Source organism: Thalassophryne amazonica, chromosome 5 (assembly GCF_902500255.1).
Source record: "Thalassophryne amazonica chromosome 5, fThaAma1.1, whole genome shotgun sequence".
Lineage (NCBI taxonomy): Eukaryota > Metazoa > Chordata > Actinopteri > Batrachoidiformes > Batrachoididae > Thalassophryne > Thalassophryne amazonica.
The window spans coordinates 20,552,652-20,572,082 of NC_047107.1; the positions used below are offsets into that span (position 1 = coordinate 20,552,652).

At 43.7% G+C, this 19,431-nt stretch overlaps 1 protein-coding gene across 1 annotated transcript in view; it reads left to right on the plus strand.

Annotated features, from left to right (window-relative positions):
• Nucleotides 1-19,190, plus strand: part of hmcn2 (hemicentin 2) — a 356,871-nt gene extending 337,681 nt beyond the window's left edge. Inside the window, 6 exon segments of the mRNA XM_034169771.1 lie at nucleotides 3,430-3,555; nucleotides 7,009-7,137; nucleotides 7,222-7,518; nucleotides 12,842-12,961; nucleotides 13,054-13,180; nucleotides 17,228-19,190. Of these exon segments, the coding sequence (XP_034025662.1) occupies nucleotides 3,430-3,555; nucleotides 7,009-7,137; nucleotides 7,222-7,518; nucleotides 12,842-12,961; nucleotides 13,054-13,180; nucleotides 17,228-17,606 (1,178 nt within the window). The 3' untranslated portion in view covers nucleotides 17,607-19,190.
• The last annotated feature ends 241 nt before the right edge of the window (nucleotides 19,191-19,431 follow it).

Below are 19,431 nucleotides of genomic sequence, written 5' to 3' on the forward strand. Positions count from 1 at the left end.
CCTCATCGCCCCTGGTCCCATATCGGCCTGGATTTCGTCACGGGCCTCCTGCCGTCCCAGGGCAACACCACCATCTTCACGATAGTGGACCGATTCTCCAAGGCGGCCCACTTCGTGGCCCTCCCGAAGCTCCCAACAGCCCAGGAGACAGCAGACCTCCTGGTCCACCACGTCGTCCGTCTGCATGGGATACCTACCGATATCGTCTCTGATCGTGGGCCGCAGTTCTCCTCACATGTCTGGAGGAGCTTACTCCGGGAACTGGGGGCCACTGTGAGCCTCTCGTCCGGGTATCACCCGCAGACCAATGGACAGGCAGAACGGGCCAATCAGGAATTGGAGCAAGCCCTGCGCTGTGTAACGTCTGCACACCTGACGGCCTGGAGTGAACATCTGGCCTGGATCGAGTATGCGCATAACAGCCAGGTGTCCTCTGCCACCGGCCTCTCCCCGTTTGAAGTGTGTTTGGGGTATCAGCCCCCATTGTTTCCCGTGGTGGAGGGAGAGGTCGGTGTGCCCTCGGTCCAGGCCCACCTGCGGAAGTGCCGTCGGGTGTGGCGCTCCGCCCGTTCTGCCTTGTTGAAGGCCCGGACGAGGGCGAAGACCCATGCGGACCGCCGGCGATCCCCGGTCCCTGCTTACCAGCCCGGGCAGGAGGTGTGGCTGTCCACGAAGGACATCCCCCTCCAGGTGGACTCCCGGTCCGGCGCTGCCTCCTGCCCGGATCATTGACGGGGAGCCGGCTTGGACGGTGCGCTGGCTCCTGGACGTCCGTCGAATGGACCGGGGGTTCCAATATCTGGTGGACTGGGAGGGGTATGGACCCGAAGAATGCTCCTGGGTGAAGAGGAGCTTCATCCTGGATCCGGCCCTCCTGGCCGATGTCTACCGTCGACACCCCGATAAGCCTGGTCGGGCGCCAGGAGGCGCCCGTTGGGGGGGGGGGGGGGGGGTCCTGTTGTGTGGGCCGCCAGAAGAGGAGGTATTGCTGGCCCACCACCAGAGGGCGCCCTGCCTGAAGTACGGGCTTCAGGCACGAGAGGGCGCTGCCGCCACGGACACAGCCGGGAGTGACAGCTGTCACTCATTCTTCATCATCTCACTCCATAAAACCCAGACGTCATCTCCACCTCATCGCCGAGATATCGTACTTCTATGGAGGTAACTTTCTCTGCCTGTAGTAATTGATTCCAAGAGCTATTGTTTTGCAGCTGTCAACCAGAGGACCGGCGTGGGTCGCGACTGTTTCATCCTACGTCCGTCAGATAAGTGGTTAAACAGACGCTGCATGAGTGTGTGTTAGAGGTGGAGGTGACATTCCCACCGTTGTTGTTACGGGGTGTACACACACCCACACTTGACTGTCTTTGTTCTTCGCCAGCAGTACCAGATCCGACAGTCGGGGACGGTGATCACCTGGGAATTCGGGACTTGGCGGCTGCAGTATTCACCAGGTTCGGTGGCGGCGGAAATCGTGTGGTTCCGGCTCTTCTCAGGACAGACGTCTTCTATCCTCGAACCTGCCCACACGTCACCTTTGTGGATTGACTGTTATCAGATTCTGAGATTGTCTGTATATTCGTTGTGCACCTTCACAACATTAAATTGTTACTTTTTGGCTCATCTATTGACCGTTCCTTTGCGCCCCCTGTTGTGGGTCCGTGTCACTACACTTTCACAACAGGTGTTAAACAAGCTGTGACATAAATTCATCTTAAAGGACATGTTGCAAAGAAATGATAATGTAGATTTAGGCTGTTAGTGACCACCCCACACCCGGATTACTTTGTGCATTTCCGTGACCGGTCTCAAAGTATAAGGCATTCACAAGAAATAGCTACAGAGAGACTGCCAAAAACAAAGTACTCGTGAGTACTCATTTTCCAAAGTGTTTCTGACAGTGTTTGCCCAGCTTTGAGGAAATGTCCCAGAGTGCTCTTGAATGAAATGGAGCTTCTAATGTTAAGAATGGAGCAACAGACTACGTAATTGCAAAGTTTACATAAGTGTGATGTTGTGTTATGATGACTCAGTTTTAAGTGATAGCTGTTCATTTTGATGCAGTCATGGTAAAAGCAGCAGCTGCTCTCCACTGTGAGAAGACTAACTGTGAACATGTCCATTAGTCATGAACACACCCTGTTAAAAACACAGTCTCTGCTAGAGGCTCAGCTTTATGCACGCTTATAAGTGTTGTCATCGATGTAACTGTGAAAATTTAAGAAACACATCTCTGTGATCAGGCAGTCTGAAAAAGAGATCCATGTGCACGTTCACAGCAGTAGCTATAATGGAGTTAAAACAGCGTGTTGCTCCCATAGTGAAAAGATTTCACACACATTGAGATTCAAAATCCAGCAGACATTCTCAAAGTAAAATAAAATTAACAAAGCCTACCAGCTTCACTGAGGACAACAAAATACAAAAGGAAAAAAAAAAACTGAACAGGGCAATCACCCACTTGTTGAATGATTTCAAAGATTAAATATGTAATGTCCATACCATCATCATGAACAATTGCCAGCTGGAAAATAATGTCCAGGTCCACTCCATCAAATAGGTCCCGAGTGGCATCGTCACGCAAGGATGGCACGCGATCAACAGCCTAAGAATAATGTCCAGGTCCACGGCATCACAGAGGTCCCTACTGGCACCGCCACGCAAGGATGGTGTGCGATTGCCAGCTGACGTACAATGACAAGCTCCACTCCATCAAAGACATCCCGACTGGCACCGTCACATACAGATGTTGCAAGATTGCCAGCTGGAAGACAATGTCCAGGTCCATGCCATACTCATGTGGACAGATATTCTCCATGGTTCCGCTGTGATTAAGCCCACCTCTGTATGCGGGGCTGACCACGGCCACCAGCATGAGACATTTTCCCATTGTGGTCCTGAGTTAGAAGAAGAAAAAGGATAATCACAGCCGGTGCGGACGGGTGTGTCTCGCCCACGCCCTATGAGCCATGGCTGCAGGACTCTCTTGGCCACTTCCAAAAACGGCTCTCTCTCTGATCATCTCCGCTATGTTGGTGTGCTCTCATGGCAACGCCGCCATCAGCTTCTCACAAAGCACATTAGATATAAAGTCCTTTATCTGCTGAAAATAACATTTTCTGACATCTAAACCACTGTAACAGGGGTAGATGCAGACAAAAAAAACCCTCCTTTTCCCGTTTGGCAGTGTGTCACCCATATCACCCTTATGAACGAGCCTCCCCTGCTTGGGAGTCAGTCAGTTGATTATCTAATCACTTTGACAGTTAACAAACCAACCCTTTTTTTTGGGGGGGGGGGGGGGGGGGCACTTACAAATCCAACTGCAGGAACAATAATTTTTTGAAATTGAGCTTCTGCAGTGCATTAATCCTGCTTTAGCCTGGGCTAAGTAAGCAGAACTAAAAACTCTGTTCTTATGGTTTTCAGACATCAATGAGTGCTTGAAAAACGTGTGCCCGGCTCACCAGCAGTGTCGTAACACAGAGGGAGGATACCAGTGTTTTGACAGCTGTCCAGCTGGCATGACCACAGCAGAGAATGGCGCCTGTATTGGTGAGCATCATGATTCATTCTCCAGTTTCTTGCAAAAATGTCTTGAATGTTACATTTTATTTGCTATAAATCATTTCAACATTAGTTTATAACATATTAACGTCAGACTGTTCATTCATGATTGTACTTTCATTCCGTTTTGCTGATTCATTTCTCCATAGAGTTTGCAGACGTGCGAATAGATGAAATCATGTTTTTTCCAGTGCTGTGGGTACAAACAGGCCCATTGCTCCTCAGAGTGGCAGGATTTACACCTACCCACTTTTTATGCTGCTTAACAGCAGGTCAGATCTCACAGGAAATCTGCTGCTCTGCTTTAAGGCACAAAACAGCACGACCTCTCTGCTTCACCCTCACAAGGAGACCTCGAAACAAAGATCTACTTTATATCAGGATGCAACCCAGTTTATAGCGGTGTGGTCCTAATTTCAAGATCTTTTACTGCTACTCATAGCACTACTTCAGTCGTTCAGAAACTGCCAGTACAATCAACCATACTCTAAACTCTTGTTTATGTGTTTTAAATTAAGATTTATTTTGACTCACCATATGTGGATTTTTAAGAATTAGATGACAAGTGAAGTACTGCTGGCAGCTACGAAAGACTGGAAGCTTGGATCATTTTGGGGGCACATAAGACCAACAGGCCAGTTATGCGCTTGAGCAGCACATGGGGTGGTACAGTATCTCTGACTTATCAGGGTTTGTTTCCCAGTTGCTATGTCCCTTTTTAACTTCATGGGTAGGGGGGAGCTGTGTGCCTGTATTCTTGCAACATATCAAGGCCTCCAAGCAAGGTATAAGACTGCTGAAGTTGGTGCGTGAGCTGAGATGGTACTGCTCAGGGTTCCATTGCTCTGCAAGGTGTTTTTGAAGATGTCTTGTGTTTTAATGTCACTTTTTTTTAAATGTGATCTTTGCATACGCTTGTCTTATTTAAATTAATTATGGATAATAAAGTTGGCAGAGGTGGTAGCCATGCAGTTACATGCACTTATTTCCATTGCGGAAGGTTCCTGGTTCAAGGCCACCCCTGCCCATTCCCCATGTAATGTGGAGTTGTGTCAGGGAGGACATCCAACATAAAAGTTGTGCCAAATCAACATGCAGAGCCACCTCAGCTTTGCTGTTGTGACCCTAGTGAGTCGAGGTATAAACCTAAGGGGCTAACTAAAGATAATAAAATTGATTGGAGTTACATGTCTTGTAATACAAACACTTTGACCTCAGTAACTGGACAGTATCACTCCGCTATGAAGCTGTGTTTCTGATGATGCAACAGAAACAAAAGCACTTTGCACAGAGTCTTCAATCAAAGCCACAGGAGCCTGTAACGCCTTCAGAGTTCTCACGTGTGTCTTGGGTTTTGGTGGCTTCCCTCACAAGTCTCCTTCTTGCTTAGTCTCTCACGTTTTGAGAACTGCCTACTTCAGACAGATTTACCACACAGTATCACAGTGTAGGTATTTCTTAATGACAGATGTAAATGAAGTCCAAGACGTACCATGCATCCGGAAAGTATTCACAGCGTTTCACTTTTTCCACATTTTGTTATGTTACAGCCTTATTCCAAAATGGAGCAAATTAAATTTTCCCACAAAATTCTACACACAATACTCCATAATGGCAATGTGATTTTTTTTTTTTAAAGATTTTTATAAATTTATTAAAAATAAAAAAAGCGAAGAAATTACATGTAAATAAGTATTCACAGCCTTTGCCATGAAGCTCAAAATTGCGCTCAAGTGCATCCTGTTTTCACTAATCATCCTTAAGCTTACTTGTAGTCCAGGTGGGGTAAATTCAGTTGCTTGGACAGGATTAGGGCAGGCACACACCTGTCTACATGTAAGGTCCCACAGTTGACAGTGTATGTCAGAGCACAAACCAAGCATGAAGTTAAAGTAATTGTCTATAGACCTCTGAGACACTACTGTCTCGAAACAGAAATCTGGGGAAGGGTACAGAAACATTTCTGGTGCTTTGAAGGTCCCAATGAGCACAGTGGCCTCCATCATGCATAAATGTATTAAAATTTTGGATCCATCAGGACTCTTCCTAGAGCTAGCTGCCCGTCTAAACTCTGTGATCGGGGTAGAAGGGCCTTAGTCAAAGAGGTGACCAAGAACCCAATGGTCACTCTGTCAGAGCTCCAGCATTCCTCTGTAGAGAGAAGAGAACCTTCCACAAGGACAACCATCTCTGCAGCAATCCACCAATCAGGCCTGGATGGTAGAGTGACCAGCCTGAAGCCACTCCTTAGTAAAAGGCACATGGCAGCCCACCTGAAGTTTATCAAAAGGCACCTGAAGGACACTCAGGCCATGAGAAAGAAAATACTCTGGTCTGAGGAGACCAAGATTGAACTCTTTAGTGTGGATGCCAGGCATCATGTTTGGAGGAAACCAGGCACCATCCCTACAGTGAAGCATGGTCGTGGCAGCATCATGCTGTGGGGATGTTTTTCAACAGCAGGAAATGGGAGACTAGTCAGGATTGAAAGGAAAGATGAATGCAGCAATGTGCAGAGACATACTGGATGAAAACCTGCTCTTAACCTCAGACTGGGGCGACAGTTCATCTTTCAGCATAACAATGACCCTAAGCACACAGCCAAGATATCAAAGGAGTGGCTTCAGGACAACTCTGTGAATATCCTTGAGTGGCCCAGCCAAAGCCCAGACCTGAATCCAATTAAACATCTCTGGAGAGATCTGAAAATGGCTCTGCACCAACGCTCCCCATCCACCCTGATGGAACTTGAGAGGTGCTGCAAAGAGAAATACCCAAAGATAGGTGCTCCAAGCTTGTGCCATCATATTCAAGAAGATTTGAGGCTGTAATTCCTGCCAAATATGCATCAAATTCTTATGTACTTATGAATACTTATATACATGTGATTTCTTAGTTTTTTATTTTTAATAAATTTGCAGAAATATTAAAAAAAAACTTTTTTCATGTTGTCATTATGGGGTGTTGTGAATAGAATTTTGAGGGAGAAAATGAATTTGCTCCATTTTGTAATAAAGCTGTAACATAACAAAATGTGGAAAAAGTGAAGCGCTGTGAATACTTTCCAGATACTCTGTATTTTGTGTATCATGTATCTGTCACCTGACTTGTCTCAAGAAAACGTTCTGTAAAAGTGACAATTTGTGTGAACAGTATTCCTTATATTTAGTTTGTCCAGGTACCTATGGCCTGTGAACATAGAAGGATCGTGTATAAAAATGGCTGGAAATCCTAAATGCTGCAGACTATAGTTTTGTTAAAATCCTTATATTAAAACTGGAAGCCTGCACGTGAAGCACATCTTGATTGCTTCATTTCAAATCTATTGCGGTGGTGTGGAGAAGCATAAGTACAATTATTGTGTCACTGTCCTGATACTTATGGGCCTGAATGTTTAGCACCATTTGGTTGATAAACTGTTGAAATTTGTGTTTTTTTTAGATATTGATGAGTGTCAGGATGGGAGCCACATGTGTCGGTACACTCAGATCTGTCAGAACACAATTGGAGGTTACGGCTGTGTCTGTCCCAGAGGTTACAGATCCCAGGGCGTGGGTCTCCCGTGTCTGGGTATGACACCTACTGTACCAGTTCCATCACACACTGTATAAACAAGTAACCCAAATTATAGCCAAAGCTTTGTTGTCATTTCAGATATCGATGAATGCCTGCAGACGCCAAACCCCTGTGCCTACCAGTGCCGCAATGTGCCAGGCAGCTTCAGGTGCCTGTGTCCTCCTGGTACTACGCTGCTTGGAGATGGACGCTCCTGTGCAGGGTTGGAAAGAAGACATACCTTTAGGAATGGGACCACCAGAGTCAGGGCAAGACTGCGCCCACAACTGGTGTCATCTGTAGGTCGGCCAATCCTTTCCCGCACTCATGGAGTGTCACGCACCACCAGACAGAGTTGTCCTGCAGGATACACCAGCAGAGAGGGCACATGTGTTGGTTAGTACTCAGATTAACTAATCTAGCATATTCTACAGTATGCTAATACTAGAGTATAATGTTCGGTTATGTGTAATAATATCAAAAGATGATTTCTTAGCAGGTTGCACTGTTGACAGCAAAGGCAATATATTGCCATTATAAAGTGGTGGGCACAGTTCCACTAATCTTCTTCTTCTTTGTCTTTCGGCTGTTCCCATTAGGGGTCGCCACAGCAGATCAATCGTTTCCATCTCACCCTGTCCTCTGTATCTTCCTCTGTCACACCAACCACCTGCATGTCCTCTCTCAGCACATCCATGAACCTCCTCTTTGGTCTCCCTCTTCTCCTCCTGCCTGGTGGCTCCATCCTCAGCATCCTTCTCCCTATATACCCTGGGTCCCTTCTCTGCACATGTCCAAACCATCTCAATCTCGCCTCTCTGACTTTGTCTCCAAACCGTCCCACCTGAGCTGTCCCTCTGATATGTTCATTCCTAATCTTGTCCATTCTTGTCACTCCCAAAGAGAACCTCAACATCTTCAGCTCTGCCACCTCCAGCTCTGCCTCCTGTCTTTTTGTTAGTGCCACTGTCTCTAAACCATACAACATAGCTGGTCTCACTACTGTTTTGTAAACTTTCCCCTTCACCCTTGCTGATATTCTTCGGTCACAAATCACTCCTGCCACCTTTCTCCACCCACTCCACCCTGCCTGCACTCTCTTCTTCACCTCTCTACCACACTCTCCATTACTTTGAACAGTTGACCCCAAATATTTAAACTCATCTACTTTCACCACTTCTACTCCTTGTAACTGCACTATTCCACTGGGCTCCCTCTCATTCACACACATGTACTCAGTCTTGCTTCTACTGACTTTCATTCCCCTTCTCTTCAAAGCATATCTCCACTTCTCCAGACTAGACTCAACTTGCTCTCTACTCTCACTACAGATCACAATGTCATCTGCAAACATCATAGTCCATGGGGAGTCCTGTCTGATCTCATCCGTCAACCTGTCCATCCAAGAAAGGACTCAGAGCTGATCCTTGGTGTAATCCCACCTCCACCTTGAATGAGTGTCATTCCGACTGTGCATCTCACCGCTGTCACACTATTCTTGTACATGTCCTGCACTACCCTAACATACTTCTCTGCCACTCCAGACTTCCTCATACAATACCACAACTCTTCTCTTGGCACCCTATCATAAGCTTTTTCTAAGTCCACAAACACACAATGTAACTCTTTCTGTCCTTCTCTGTACTTTTCCAACAGTATTCTCAGAGCAAACATTGCATCTGTACTGCGCTTTCTCGGCATGAAACCATATTGCTGCTCACAGATCTTCACCTGTTTTCTAAGCCTAGCTTCTACTACTCTTTCCCATAACTTCATGCTGTGGCTGATCAGCTTTATGCCTCTGTAGTTACTGCAGCTCTGCACATCACCCTTGTTCTTGAAAATAGGAACCAGCACACTTCGTCTCCACTCCTCAGGCATGCTCTCACTTTCCAAGATTTTATTAAACAATCTGGTTAGAAACTCTACTGCCATCTCTCCTAGACATTTCCATGCCTCCACTGGAATGTCATCTGGACAGACTGTCTTTCCACTCTTCATCCTCTTCATAGCAGCCCTCATTTCTTCCTTGCTAATCTCTTGTACTTCCTGATTTACTCGCACCACATCATCCAGCCTTTTCTCTCGCTCATTTTCTTTATTCATCAACTCTTCAAAATATTCCCTCCACCTTCTCAGCACACACTCCTCACTTGTCAGCACATTACCATGTGCATCTTTTACCACCCTAACCTGCTGCACATCCTTTCCAGCTCTCTCCCTTTGTCTGGCCAATCGGTACAAGTCCTTTTCTCCTTCCTTACTATTCAACTTCTTGTACAGCTCCCAATATGCCTTTTCCTTTGCTTTTGCCACTTCTCTTTTCGCCTTACGCCGCATCTCCTTGTACTCCTGTCTACTTTCTTCATCTCTCCGACTATCCCAAAACTTTTTCGCCAACCTCTTTCTCCTTATGCTTTCCTGGACCTCTTCATTCCACCACCAAGTCTCCTTGTCTTCTTTCCACTGTCCAGATGTCATACCCAGTACTGTCCTAGCTGTCTCCCTCACCACATCTGCAGTTCTTTTCCAGTTGTCCAAAATTGCTTCCCCTCCAACCAGTGCTTCTCTCACCTGCTCACTAAATTTCACACAACAGTCTTCCTCCTTCAGCTTCCACCATCTGATCCTTTGTTGAGCTCTCACTCTCTTCTTCTTCTTTACCTCTAAAGTCATCCTACAAACAACCATCCTGTGCTGTCTAGTGACACTCTCTCCTGCTACCACCTTACAGTCTGTGATTTCTTTTAGCTTGCATCTCCTATAAAGAATGTAGTCCACCTGTGTGCACCTTCCTCCACTCTTATATGTTACCCTGTGCTCCTCCCTTTTCTTAAAGTAGGTATTCACCACAGCCATTTCCATCCTTTTTGCAAAATCAACTACCATCTGTCCTTCCCCATTCCTATCCTTGATACCATATCTACCCATTACTTCCTCATCACCTCTGTTCCCTTCACCAACATGCCCATTGAAGTCTGCTCCTATCACCACTCTTTCATGCTTGGGCACACTCTCCACCACCTCATCTAACACACTCCAGAAATCTTCTTTCTCCTTCATCTCACAACCAAACTGTGGGGCATATGCACTGATGATATTCATCATCACCCCTTCAATTTCCAACTTCACACTCATCACCCTGTCAGACACTCGCTTAACCTTCAACACACTTTTAACATACTCTTCCTTTAAAATGACCCCAACACCATTTCTCTTCCTGTCCTCACCATGGTACAACAACTTGTACCCACCGCCGATGCTCCTGCTCTTACTTCCCTTCCACTTGGTCTCTTGCACACACAATATGTCTACCTTTCTCCTCTCCAACATATCAGCCAGCTCTCTCCCTTTACCAGTCATACTACCAACATTCAAACTCCCCACTCTCATTTTCACCCTTCTAGTTTTCTTCTTCTCCCGCTGTTCGTGGCAACGTTTTCCTCCTCTTCTTCGTCGTCTTCGCCCAGCAGTAGCCCAATTTCCACCGGCACCCTGTTGGGCAATAGCACCGGTGGCAGACGTTGTTAACCCGGGCCGCGACCGATCCGGTATGGGAATTCGATTCTGAGTCTGCATAGTTCGGTTGGCTTGTTTTACGCCGGATGCCTTTCCTGACGCAACCCTCCTCATTTATCCGGGCTTGGGACCGGCACTCAGAATGTACTGGCTGCACACCCCATGTGGATGAGTTAGTTCCACTAATCTACTAACCGCTAATTATCGAAGCTAATGTTTTCATTAGGGGATTAGCTTTTCAGATAACTTTGAAAACCATCTGTGGACCAACTAGCTTCCAATAAATTTAGGTTCAATAATTTCTTTGCATAATAATATGTTAATATGTTTGCAAGCATAGTGAATAAAGCTTCACAGTTAAAAACATTTGTGAAGTCTGAAATCAAAGGCTTTAGTGCTGCCTGTTACATGTTTTGTAGCAGAGAGACAGCTACGAGAGGTACAGCTCTATCCTCTGCAGGCAGAGGAGAACTAACTAGCAGAGAGAAAGAAAGAGGAAGGGGAGAAAATCATAATTTCTCTTCACACCATAAAGACTCGCCGGCATATCACCCACGTCATGCACAGGCAGACAGTTTTGATTTATGGTTAAAAATTTTAAACAAACTAATTCTGGACAAATTATTGAAATTAACGTCATGTCTGTGGTTTTATAAAGTGAAAATATCAGCTATATGTTAGTTTTAAAGTAATGCACTAATTTTGAAGGATTTAGTGTTTAGGCACACATGCCACAGTGCATTATGGGTAAATGCTGTTCATACTGCCATGAACACTGCCATCTACAGTAGATGGCAGTGTTCATGGCAGTATGAATAGCAAGTACCACACATTCATTAAAAGTGCTGATTCCACGTAACAAACAGAATTTTCAGTTTTTAAATTGCCTTTTTTTTATAAATGAAAAGAATGACATATTTACAAATACAGATTTATTTGTAAAACCTACCACACATTTCACTGTGGTAGGTGTTATACCGACCAACCAACTACTCATGTCAGGAAACTAATTTACCCATAATGCACTGCGGCAAGTCTGTCTAAATGCTAAAATCCTCAAAATTAGTGCATTACTTTAAAACTAAAACATATCTGATATTTTCACTTTATAAAATGATAGACGTGACGTTAATTTAAATAACTTGTCCGGAATTAGTTTGTTTAAAATTTTAACCATAAGTCAAAACTGTCTGCCTGTGCATGACTTTGGTGATATGCCGGCGAGTCTGTATGGTGTGAAGAGAAATTGTCTTTATTTTCCCCTCCCGCTTCCTTTTGCTCATCTCTTTCCTTTCTCTTTGGTCACCAGGTCTCTTTTGCTGTGAGAAGGCTGATCTGACACAGAAGCACTGGCTCGTTGTTTCAGCAGCTGCTAGTGTACCAAAGTTTCTTTCACAAAGGTTTTAGGGGTTTATCGGTTTAGCTTTCTAAAAGTTAACTTTTCAGTTAGCTGATTAACTGTTATCAACTCTAACTTTTTGGTTAGTTTGTTGTGATTTGGCGCTATATAAAAAAAAATAATTGATTGATTGATTGATTAGCAGTGCCTACCACTGCCAATATATAGCCTGCCAATTATGTTATGTTAGGGCCCACAGGTAGGCAAGCTGCTACACATTTTCAAATGTAGCTTTTATGTAGCATCAAATTCATGTTTGCTTTTTCAAATCAGTTGCTGTTCAATGTTTTATCAGTAACTTTGATAGTTACCTTGATGAATCAGGTGGGATCTGCAGACTGTCTCCCAGTGAGTCCATCCATCCATCCATCCATCCACCCATTTTCTATACCTAATTATTCCAAATAAGGTTCACTGTGGAGCTGAAGCCTATCACAGCTGTCATTGGGCGAGAGACTCTGTACACCTGGACAGGCCCCCAGTTCATGGCAGGGCCACATACGTATAGACAGACAAACACACTCACACCTATGGTCATTTCATAATTTCCAGTGACCTCGTAAAAACTACATTTGCATTAGATCAGACTCACTCTATGACTACTATGCTTATTCTACATTGTTTCATATTCTGAAATATGAAGAGGAAAATCATTGATACAAATTTGCATACATTGAGGGTTCCAGCAATGTGAGTTCTGAGTTTACTAAAATTCTAGCATTCAAAGAATGTCTTGTCTAGATTTTACTGCCTGGTTAGCTGCTTCAGTCTGTTGATTAGACAGTGTTCTTCTCCACACAGATGTGGACGAATGTCTGCTCAGGAAGCCATGCCAACACGAGTGCCGTAACACCATCGGCAGTTTCCAGTGCCTTTGCCCCCCAGGTTACCAGCTCTTACCCAATGGCAGAATCTGTAAAGGTACAAGTCTGTAACCAGTGTTTCCTAACACAATGCTCATCCTTTCTTTAAGGTGCTACAGCTAAAGATTTATCTGCTGTTTTTACTTTTAGACATCGATGAGTGTGTAGTACAAGGCATTCAATGTGGATACAATCAGATGTGTTTCAATACACGAGGAGGGTACCAGTGCCTGGATACACCTTGTCCTGCATCCTATCAAAGAGGAGGAAGCCCCGGGTAAATTGTGAAGATAAAAAGCACAATTAATTTGTTTTACAGCATTGAACTACAAATGTATTAAAGATTGAAAAGACGCCAAAAAACTAAAAGCAGTTTATATCATTGTTCTCTAAGGCCCAAATCTGTTTGTGTGTGTTTGATAGATAGATAGATAGATAGATAGATAGATAGATAGATAGATAGATAGATAGATAGATAGATAGATAGATAGATAGATAGATAGATAGATAGATAGGTCGGTCGGTCGGTCGGTCGGTCGGTCGGTCGGTCGATCGATAGATCGATAGATCGATAGATAGATAGATAGTCATTGAAAGCACACCATACAATGAAATTAGGAGTGCTGTGCATCAAAAAACAAAAACATAAAAAATTACAACATGTAAAATTACCTGTGCAGTAAGATTTTTCAAAGTAAAATTCTAACTCAAAGTATGTTTTTTTAAGCACACAATAGATCCTATTGCTTGCAAAGGTGGCACTTGGCTCATGCTAATATTAGGTGCAGTGTCAGTATCTTGACATTGCACCTAATGCCAAGCTGGAGCCAAGCCAATTATACAAAATATAATATAAAGACTGCAACTTTACTAACACAAACACTAACTTCGCGCGTCACAACCGATTCGCTGATGAAGCGAGACAAAGGAACACCTCCATTTCGGAGTGTTAGAGGACAAGTTGGGACATGTCCAGCTCTCCACAAGTTCTTTTATACTCACTCGACTGGTAAGCACTGAAAGCCGAGATAGACATGTCCCAACTTGTCCTCTAACACTCCGAAACGGAGGTGTTCCTTTGTCTCGCTTCATCAGCGAATCGGTCGTGACGCGCGAAGCCTCCGCGCGGCTTTCCATGACAAAATCTCTTGTTAAAAGTGAAATCTGCCGGAAAATGGCTGATGTCCAGGTCTTGTGATAACCAGAGAAAGAGCACACGACGGTCTCGTATCCACAGAGCCATCAGCTTAGAAATGATCCAGTGGTTTGTGCCGCATCGTCGCAGCTCGCAGCGCGGCGCACCGACCGTCCTTTAAAGGGGTCCTTAAACCTGTAGTTAAAGTCCTTATTCTCTGTGAAGCCCGTAAAATTTTCACTGAAAGCCAGATAAATTTTTTGAATGGTTTCCAGGTGCCAGTCTCTAACAGCTTCTGAAAAAATTCTGATGGAAAAAAAGTGCTTTTCATTCCGCCATTTCCAGACAATGAAAATCCGACGAGGGGGCGGGACCACTCCTTCCACAAGGCGTGCTCACAGGCGAATGACGTCACCGACAGGCGTGGAAAAACTCACGCATGCGCACGAGGGTTCAAGCATGTCTGACGTAAAAACATATGAATGAAATCCATATAGTTTTTGAAAAAAATAAAAAGGTACGATACTTTACGGACAGACCTCGTATAGTCCATGATGCTGTGCACTGACTTCAGACTTCCATAAAAAAAAAAAAAACAGACTTTGTAAAAGACTTTGTGTAGTTCCTCAGTCCAGCCAAAAATCACATCAGCTTTTCAGCTTTTCATGCATCCAGGCAGTTTATAGCAGAGTGTATTTCCTCAGTGCAGCAAAAAAAAAAATCAGAGAAATTATTCCAGCTTTTCATTCTGACTTCCTGCTAACGGCCTCCAGATGAATTACAGTGCAGTGGATTTGTTTTGTGCATGCATGTGCGTGTGTGTGTGTGTGTGTGTGCACGTGCATAGAGAGTGCAATGGTACCAAATATACTCAACAAAAATATAAACGCAACACTTTTGGTTTTGCTCCCATTTTGTATGAGATGAACTCAAAGATCTAAAACTTTTTCCACATACACAATATCACCATTTCCCTCAAATATTGTTCACAAACCAGTCTAAATCTGTGATAGTGAGCACTTCTCCTTTGCTGAGATAATCCATCCCACCTCACAGGTGTGCCATATCAAGATGCTGATTAGACACCATGATTAGTGCACAGGTGTGCCTTAGACTGCCCACAATAAAAGGCCACTCTGAAAGGTGCAGTTTTATCACACAGCACAATGCCACAGATGTTGCAAGATTTGAGGGAGCGTGCAATTTGAATGCTGACAGCAGGAATGTCAACCAGAGCTGTTGCTCGTGTATTGAATGTTTATTTCTCTACCATAAGCCATCTCCATAGGCATTTCAGAGAATTTGGCAGTACATCCAACCAGCCTCACAACCGCAGGCCACGTGTAACCACACCAGCCCAGGACCTCCACATCCAACATGTTCACCTCCAAGATCGTCTGAGACCAGCCACTCGGACAGCTGCTGAAACAATCGGTTTGCGTAACCAAAGAATGTCTGCACAAACTGTCAGAAACCATCTCAGGGAAGCTCATCTGCATGCTCGTCGTCCTCATCGGGGTCTCGACCTGACTCCAGTTCGTTGTCGTAACCGACTTGAGTGGGCAAATGCTCACATTCGCTGGCGTTTGGCACGTTGGAGAGGTGTTCTCTTCACGGATGAATCCTGGTTCACACTGTTCAGGGCAGATGGCAGACAGCATGTGTGGCGTCGTGTGGGTGAGCGGTTTTCTGATGTCAATGTTGTGGATCGAGTGGCCCATGGTGGCGGTGGGGTTATGGTATGGGCAGGTGTCTGTTATGGACGAAGAACACAGGTGCATTTTATTGATGGCATTTTGAATGCACAGAGATACCGTGACGAGATCCTGAGGCCCATTGTTGTGCCATACATCCAAGAACATCACCTCATGTTGCAGCAGGATAATGCACGGCCCCCTGTTGCAAGGATCTGTACACAATTCTTGGAAGCTGAAAATGTCCCAGTTCTTGCATGGCCGGCATACTCACCGGACATGTCACCCATTGAGCATGTTTGGGATGCTCTGGACCGGCGTATACGACAGCGTGTACCAGTTCCTGCCAATATCCAGCAATTTTGCACAGCCACTGAAGAGGAGTGGACCAACATTCCACAGATCTGATCCACTGTTCCACTGATCAACTCTATGCGAAGGAGATGTGTTGCACTGCATGAGGCAAATGGTGGTCACACCAGATACTGACTGGTATCCCCCCCCCCCCCCCCCCCCCCCCCCCCCCCCAATAAAAACAAAACTGCACCTTTCAGAGTGGCCTTTTATTGTGGGCAGTCTAAGGCACACCTGTGCACTAATCATGGTGTCTAATCAGCATCTTGATATGGCACACCTGTGAGGTGGGATGGATTATCTCAGCAAAGGAGAAATGCTCACTATCACAGATTTAGACTGGTTTGTGAACAATATTTGAGGGAAATGGTGATATTGTGTATGTGGAAAAAGTTTTAGATCTTTGAGTTCATCTCATACAAAATGGGAGCAAAACCAAAAGTGTTGCGTTTATATTTTTGTTGAGTGTATATGGAACCAAATTTGCACTCTAAATGCAATGGAACACAAATGGGATGAATAATCCATGTCATGTGACATACGTACAAAGCACCAATCAAATGACAAGGAACCACTCAGCTGTTATATAAAATAGAATGATACATGATTGATAGCCACTGATGCAGCTGTATTTTAATAATTTGATATTGACAGTTTCACTGACAGTGAAACATAGTTTGATACACTGTTTCTGTAAGTTGATGGCCAACTTTATCTAACATCTTGCTTCCTTGATTAACCATGAAATCATCTGACACAAGTGATTATTAAAATGATCAACAACAGCTCTAAATGGCTGAAAAGGTAACGAGAGTGTGTAATACAACTATACAGTGCATCCAGAAAGTATTTATAGCGCTTCATTTTTTTTCCCCACATTTTATGTTACAGCCTTATTCCAAAATGGATGAAATTCATTTTTTCCCTCAAAATTCTACACGCAATACACCATAATGACAATGTGAAAAAGTTTTTTTTGGCTGAGTTAATTAGTTGTGGGTGGAGCAGAGCCTGCAGCACTGGTGCCCTTCAGGAGCAGGTCTGAGCACCCCGGCTCTTAAGTGTTCTTGTATTTATAACGTATTTCACCATTTGGAGGTGTGTCTGTAAAACTTTGCTCTTTCCTGTTGTCTATTAAAAGGACATGTTACAGGCCCTGTTCTCTGGACTGTGCCACTGGAGACTCTCCGCTGCTCCTCCAGTATAAGCTCCTCACTCTGCCTTCTGGCATTCCAGCCAATCATAATGTGGTACGACTATCGGCCTTCTCGGAATCAGGGGTCCTGCAGGAACGTACATCATTTGCTATACTTGAACAGGAAGAGCAGATAGGTGTGAATGGACAGGTGTTTGGCATCAGAGACGAGGCAGGCAGAGGAATCATTTTTACCCTTCAGGTTCTGGACAGACCTGGACTAGTAAGACTCAAAGTCCAGGCAACAACCGTCTCGACGCAAGGCCGCATTACCTACCGGAGCATCTTCATCATTTACATCTCCATCTCAACATACCCCTACTGAGCTCCTGTGCTGTGTCACGACTGTCTACACCCCTCAGTGGCCTCTGGAGCTCACATGCCTTGCAAATGCTGAGCTCAGTTCGAATATAAAGACTAAACATGGAGAGGATATGTCAGGGAATTTAATTAATGAGGAATCCCAATGTGTGTATAGTGGGACATGAATAAAAAAGTCTATTTTAATATTCAGTAGGTTTTGTTGAGTATATTCTCAAATGCAGCCTCAGTGTTGAAGAAGTCTAATCGGATAAGCCAATATGAACAAAATCTTTTTTCAGTTTGTTCTCTATATACCCAACTTGGTGAAACATGCCGAGAGTGCATTTTTAGATAAACATCATGGACATCATGCATCATAATATGACAATATTAGGCTTTCAACTACTTTTTCAGTTGTTTCTGTTTAACTTTTTCTCAGAAAGATTAATTGTGCAAGATACATCTTTAATTAAAAAAAAAAAGATTTGGTGCTTTAGCTGCAAATTCATTGTCCTCTTGGAATAGCCAAATTTTGTTTTTGGAAGTAGTTTTTTTGAATTCTGAAATAAACTTCCTTCTTCATTATTCCATTCACTTTATGCAATGCACCAGTTCCATGGGCAGCAAAGCAGCCCCAGAGCATGATGCTGCCACTACTGGTACACTTTTTGGAGGAGCTGAATGCCTCACTTTTAAGTTGGCAAACAATTCAATCTGTGTCTCGTAAGTAAGTCCCTTCGGCTGCTCCCTTGTTTTGCACTCAAGATCACCACAGCAAATCCAAGGTGAATCTGCATGTTGAATTGGAACAGGTTTTTATATCAGATACCCTTCCCAACACAACTCCAGGTTCTTGGTTCCAAACTCGTTCCGACAGTTTGTGCATGTGGTCATCTAAAAACTTCAGTCGAGTTTGTATGTTGTACAACCATTTTGCCCCAGTAAAACAACAGCGCAAAAAAAAAAAAAAAAATAAAAAAAAATAATGAAAGCCAAATATTGCCATGATGTTCATGTCTACGGTGTATGTATGTAAACCTATGACCACAACTATATATAGTATTGTACATGTATTGAATTTGTCAAGCAATGAAAGTATTTGCTTTCTTTTTGAAACTATAAACCAAAATCTTTCTACAATTTAGTAAGAGTATTTCTTAGTGTCAAATGTTGATTTTTTTTTTTTTGTATTCTTACATTGAAGTGTTTACAACCTACATGCAGATGCCTGACTATTATAGCTTTCTTTCAACAAAAATGATTATTGTGTTGCCTAACATTTGCTCCATACCAGTTTTTGACACCGTTTTAATTTATTTAAGTCACCCAAACGAACCACAGTGTTTCATCTATTAAAAATCCATAGGCAAAGTATTGAAAAACCCTTTAACAACCTTTTGTAACAGTGTCTCTACACTATTTATGTTGAGATAAATGTTTTTTTTTATACTCTGGCAAATATTTTATTTTGTATAAAAGCTTAAAGGTGCTGTTATGTACTTGATTTAATGTCAGTCTTCAACAAACTGATGCAAAATGACAAATGTATTATGTGAATCAAAATTTAATACTTCCAGTTGAAATGAAAAGTTTGACTGTAGTCACAGTGCCTGTAGACAGACTTAACATGTATTTTGCATTTCAGTACATTCTAAAACTGATGTTCACAAGTGCTTTTGATGTACAGAGCTGTAATATGAATAACACAAATTAGAGCTGCAGAGTTTCAGCTGAAAGGTTTGTTAATAGATAAAACAAGGATTTCTACTTCTGTGTGATTTGTAGATTGCAATTACAGATGGACAACATGACAGTGTCTCAAAACTAAAGCTAAATTATCTGTATTA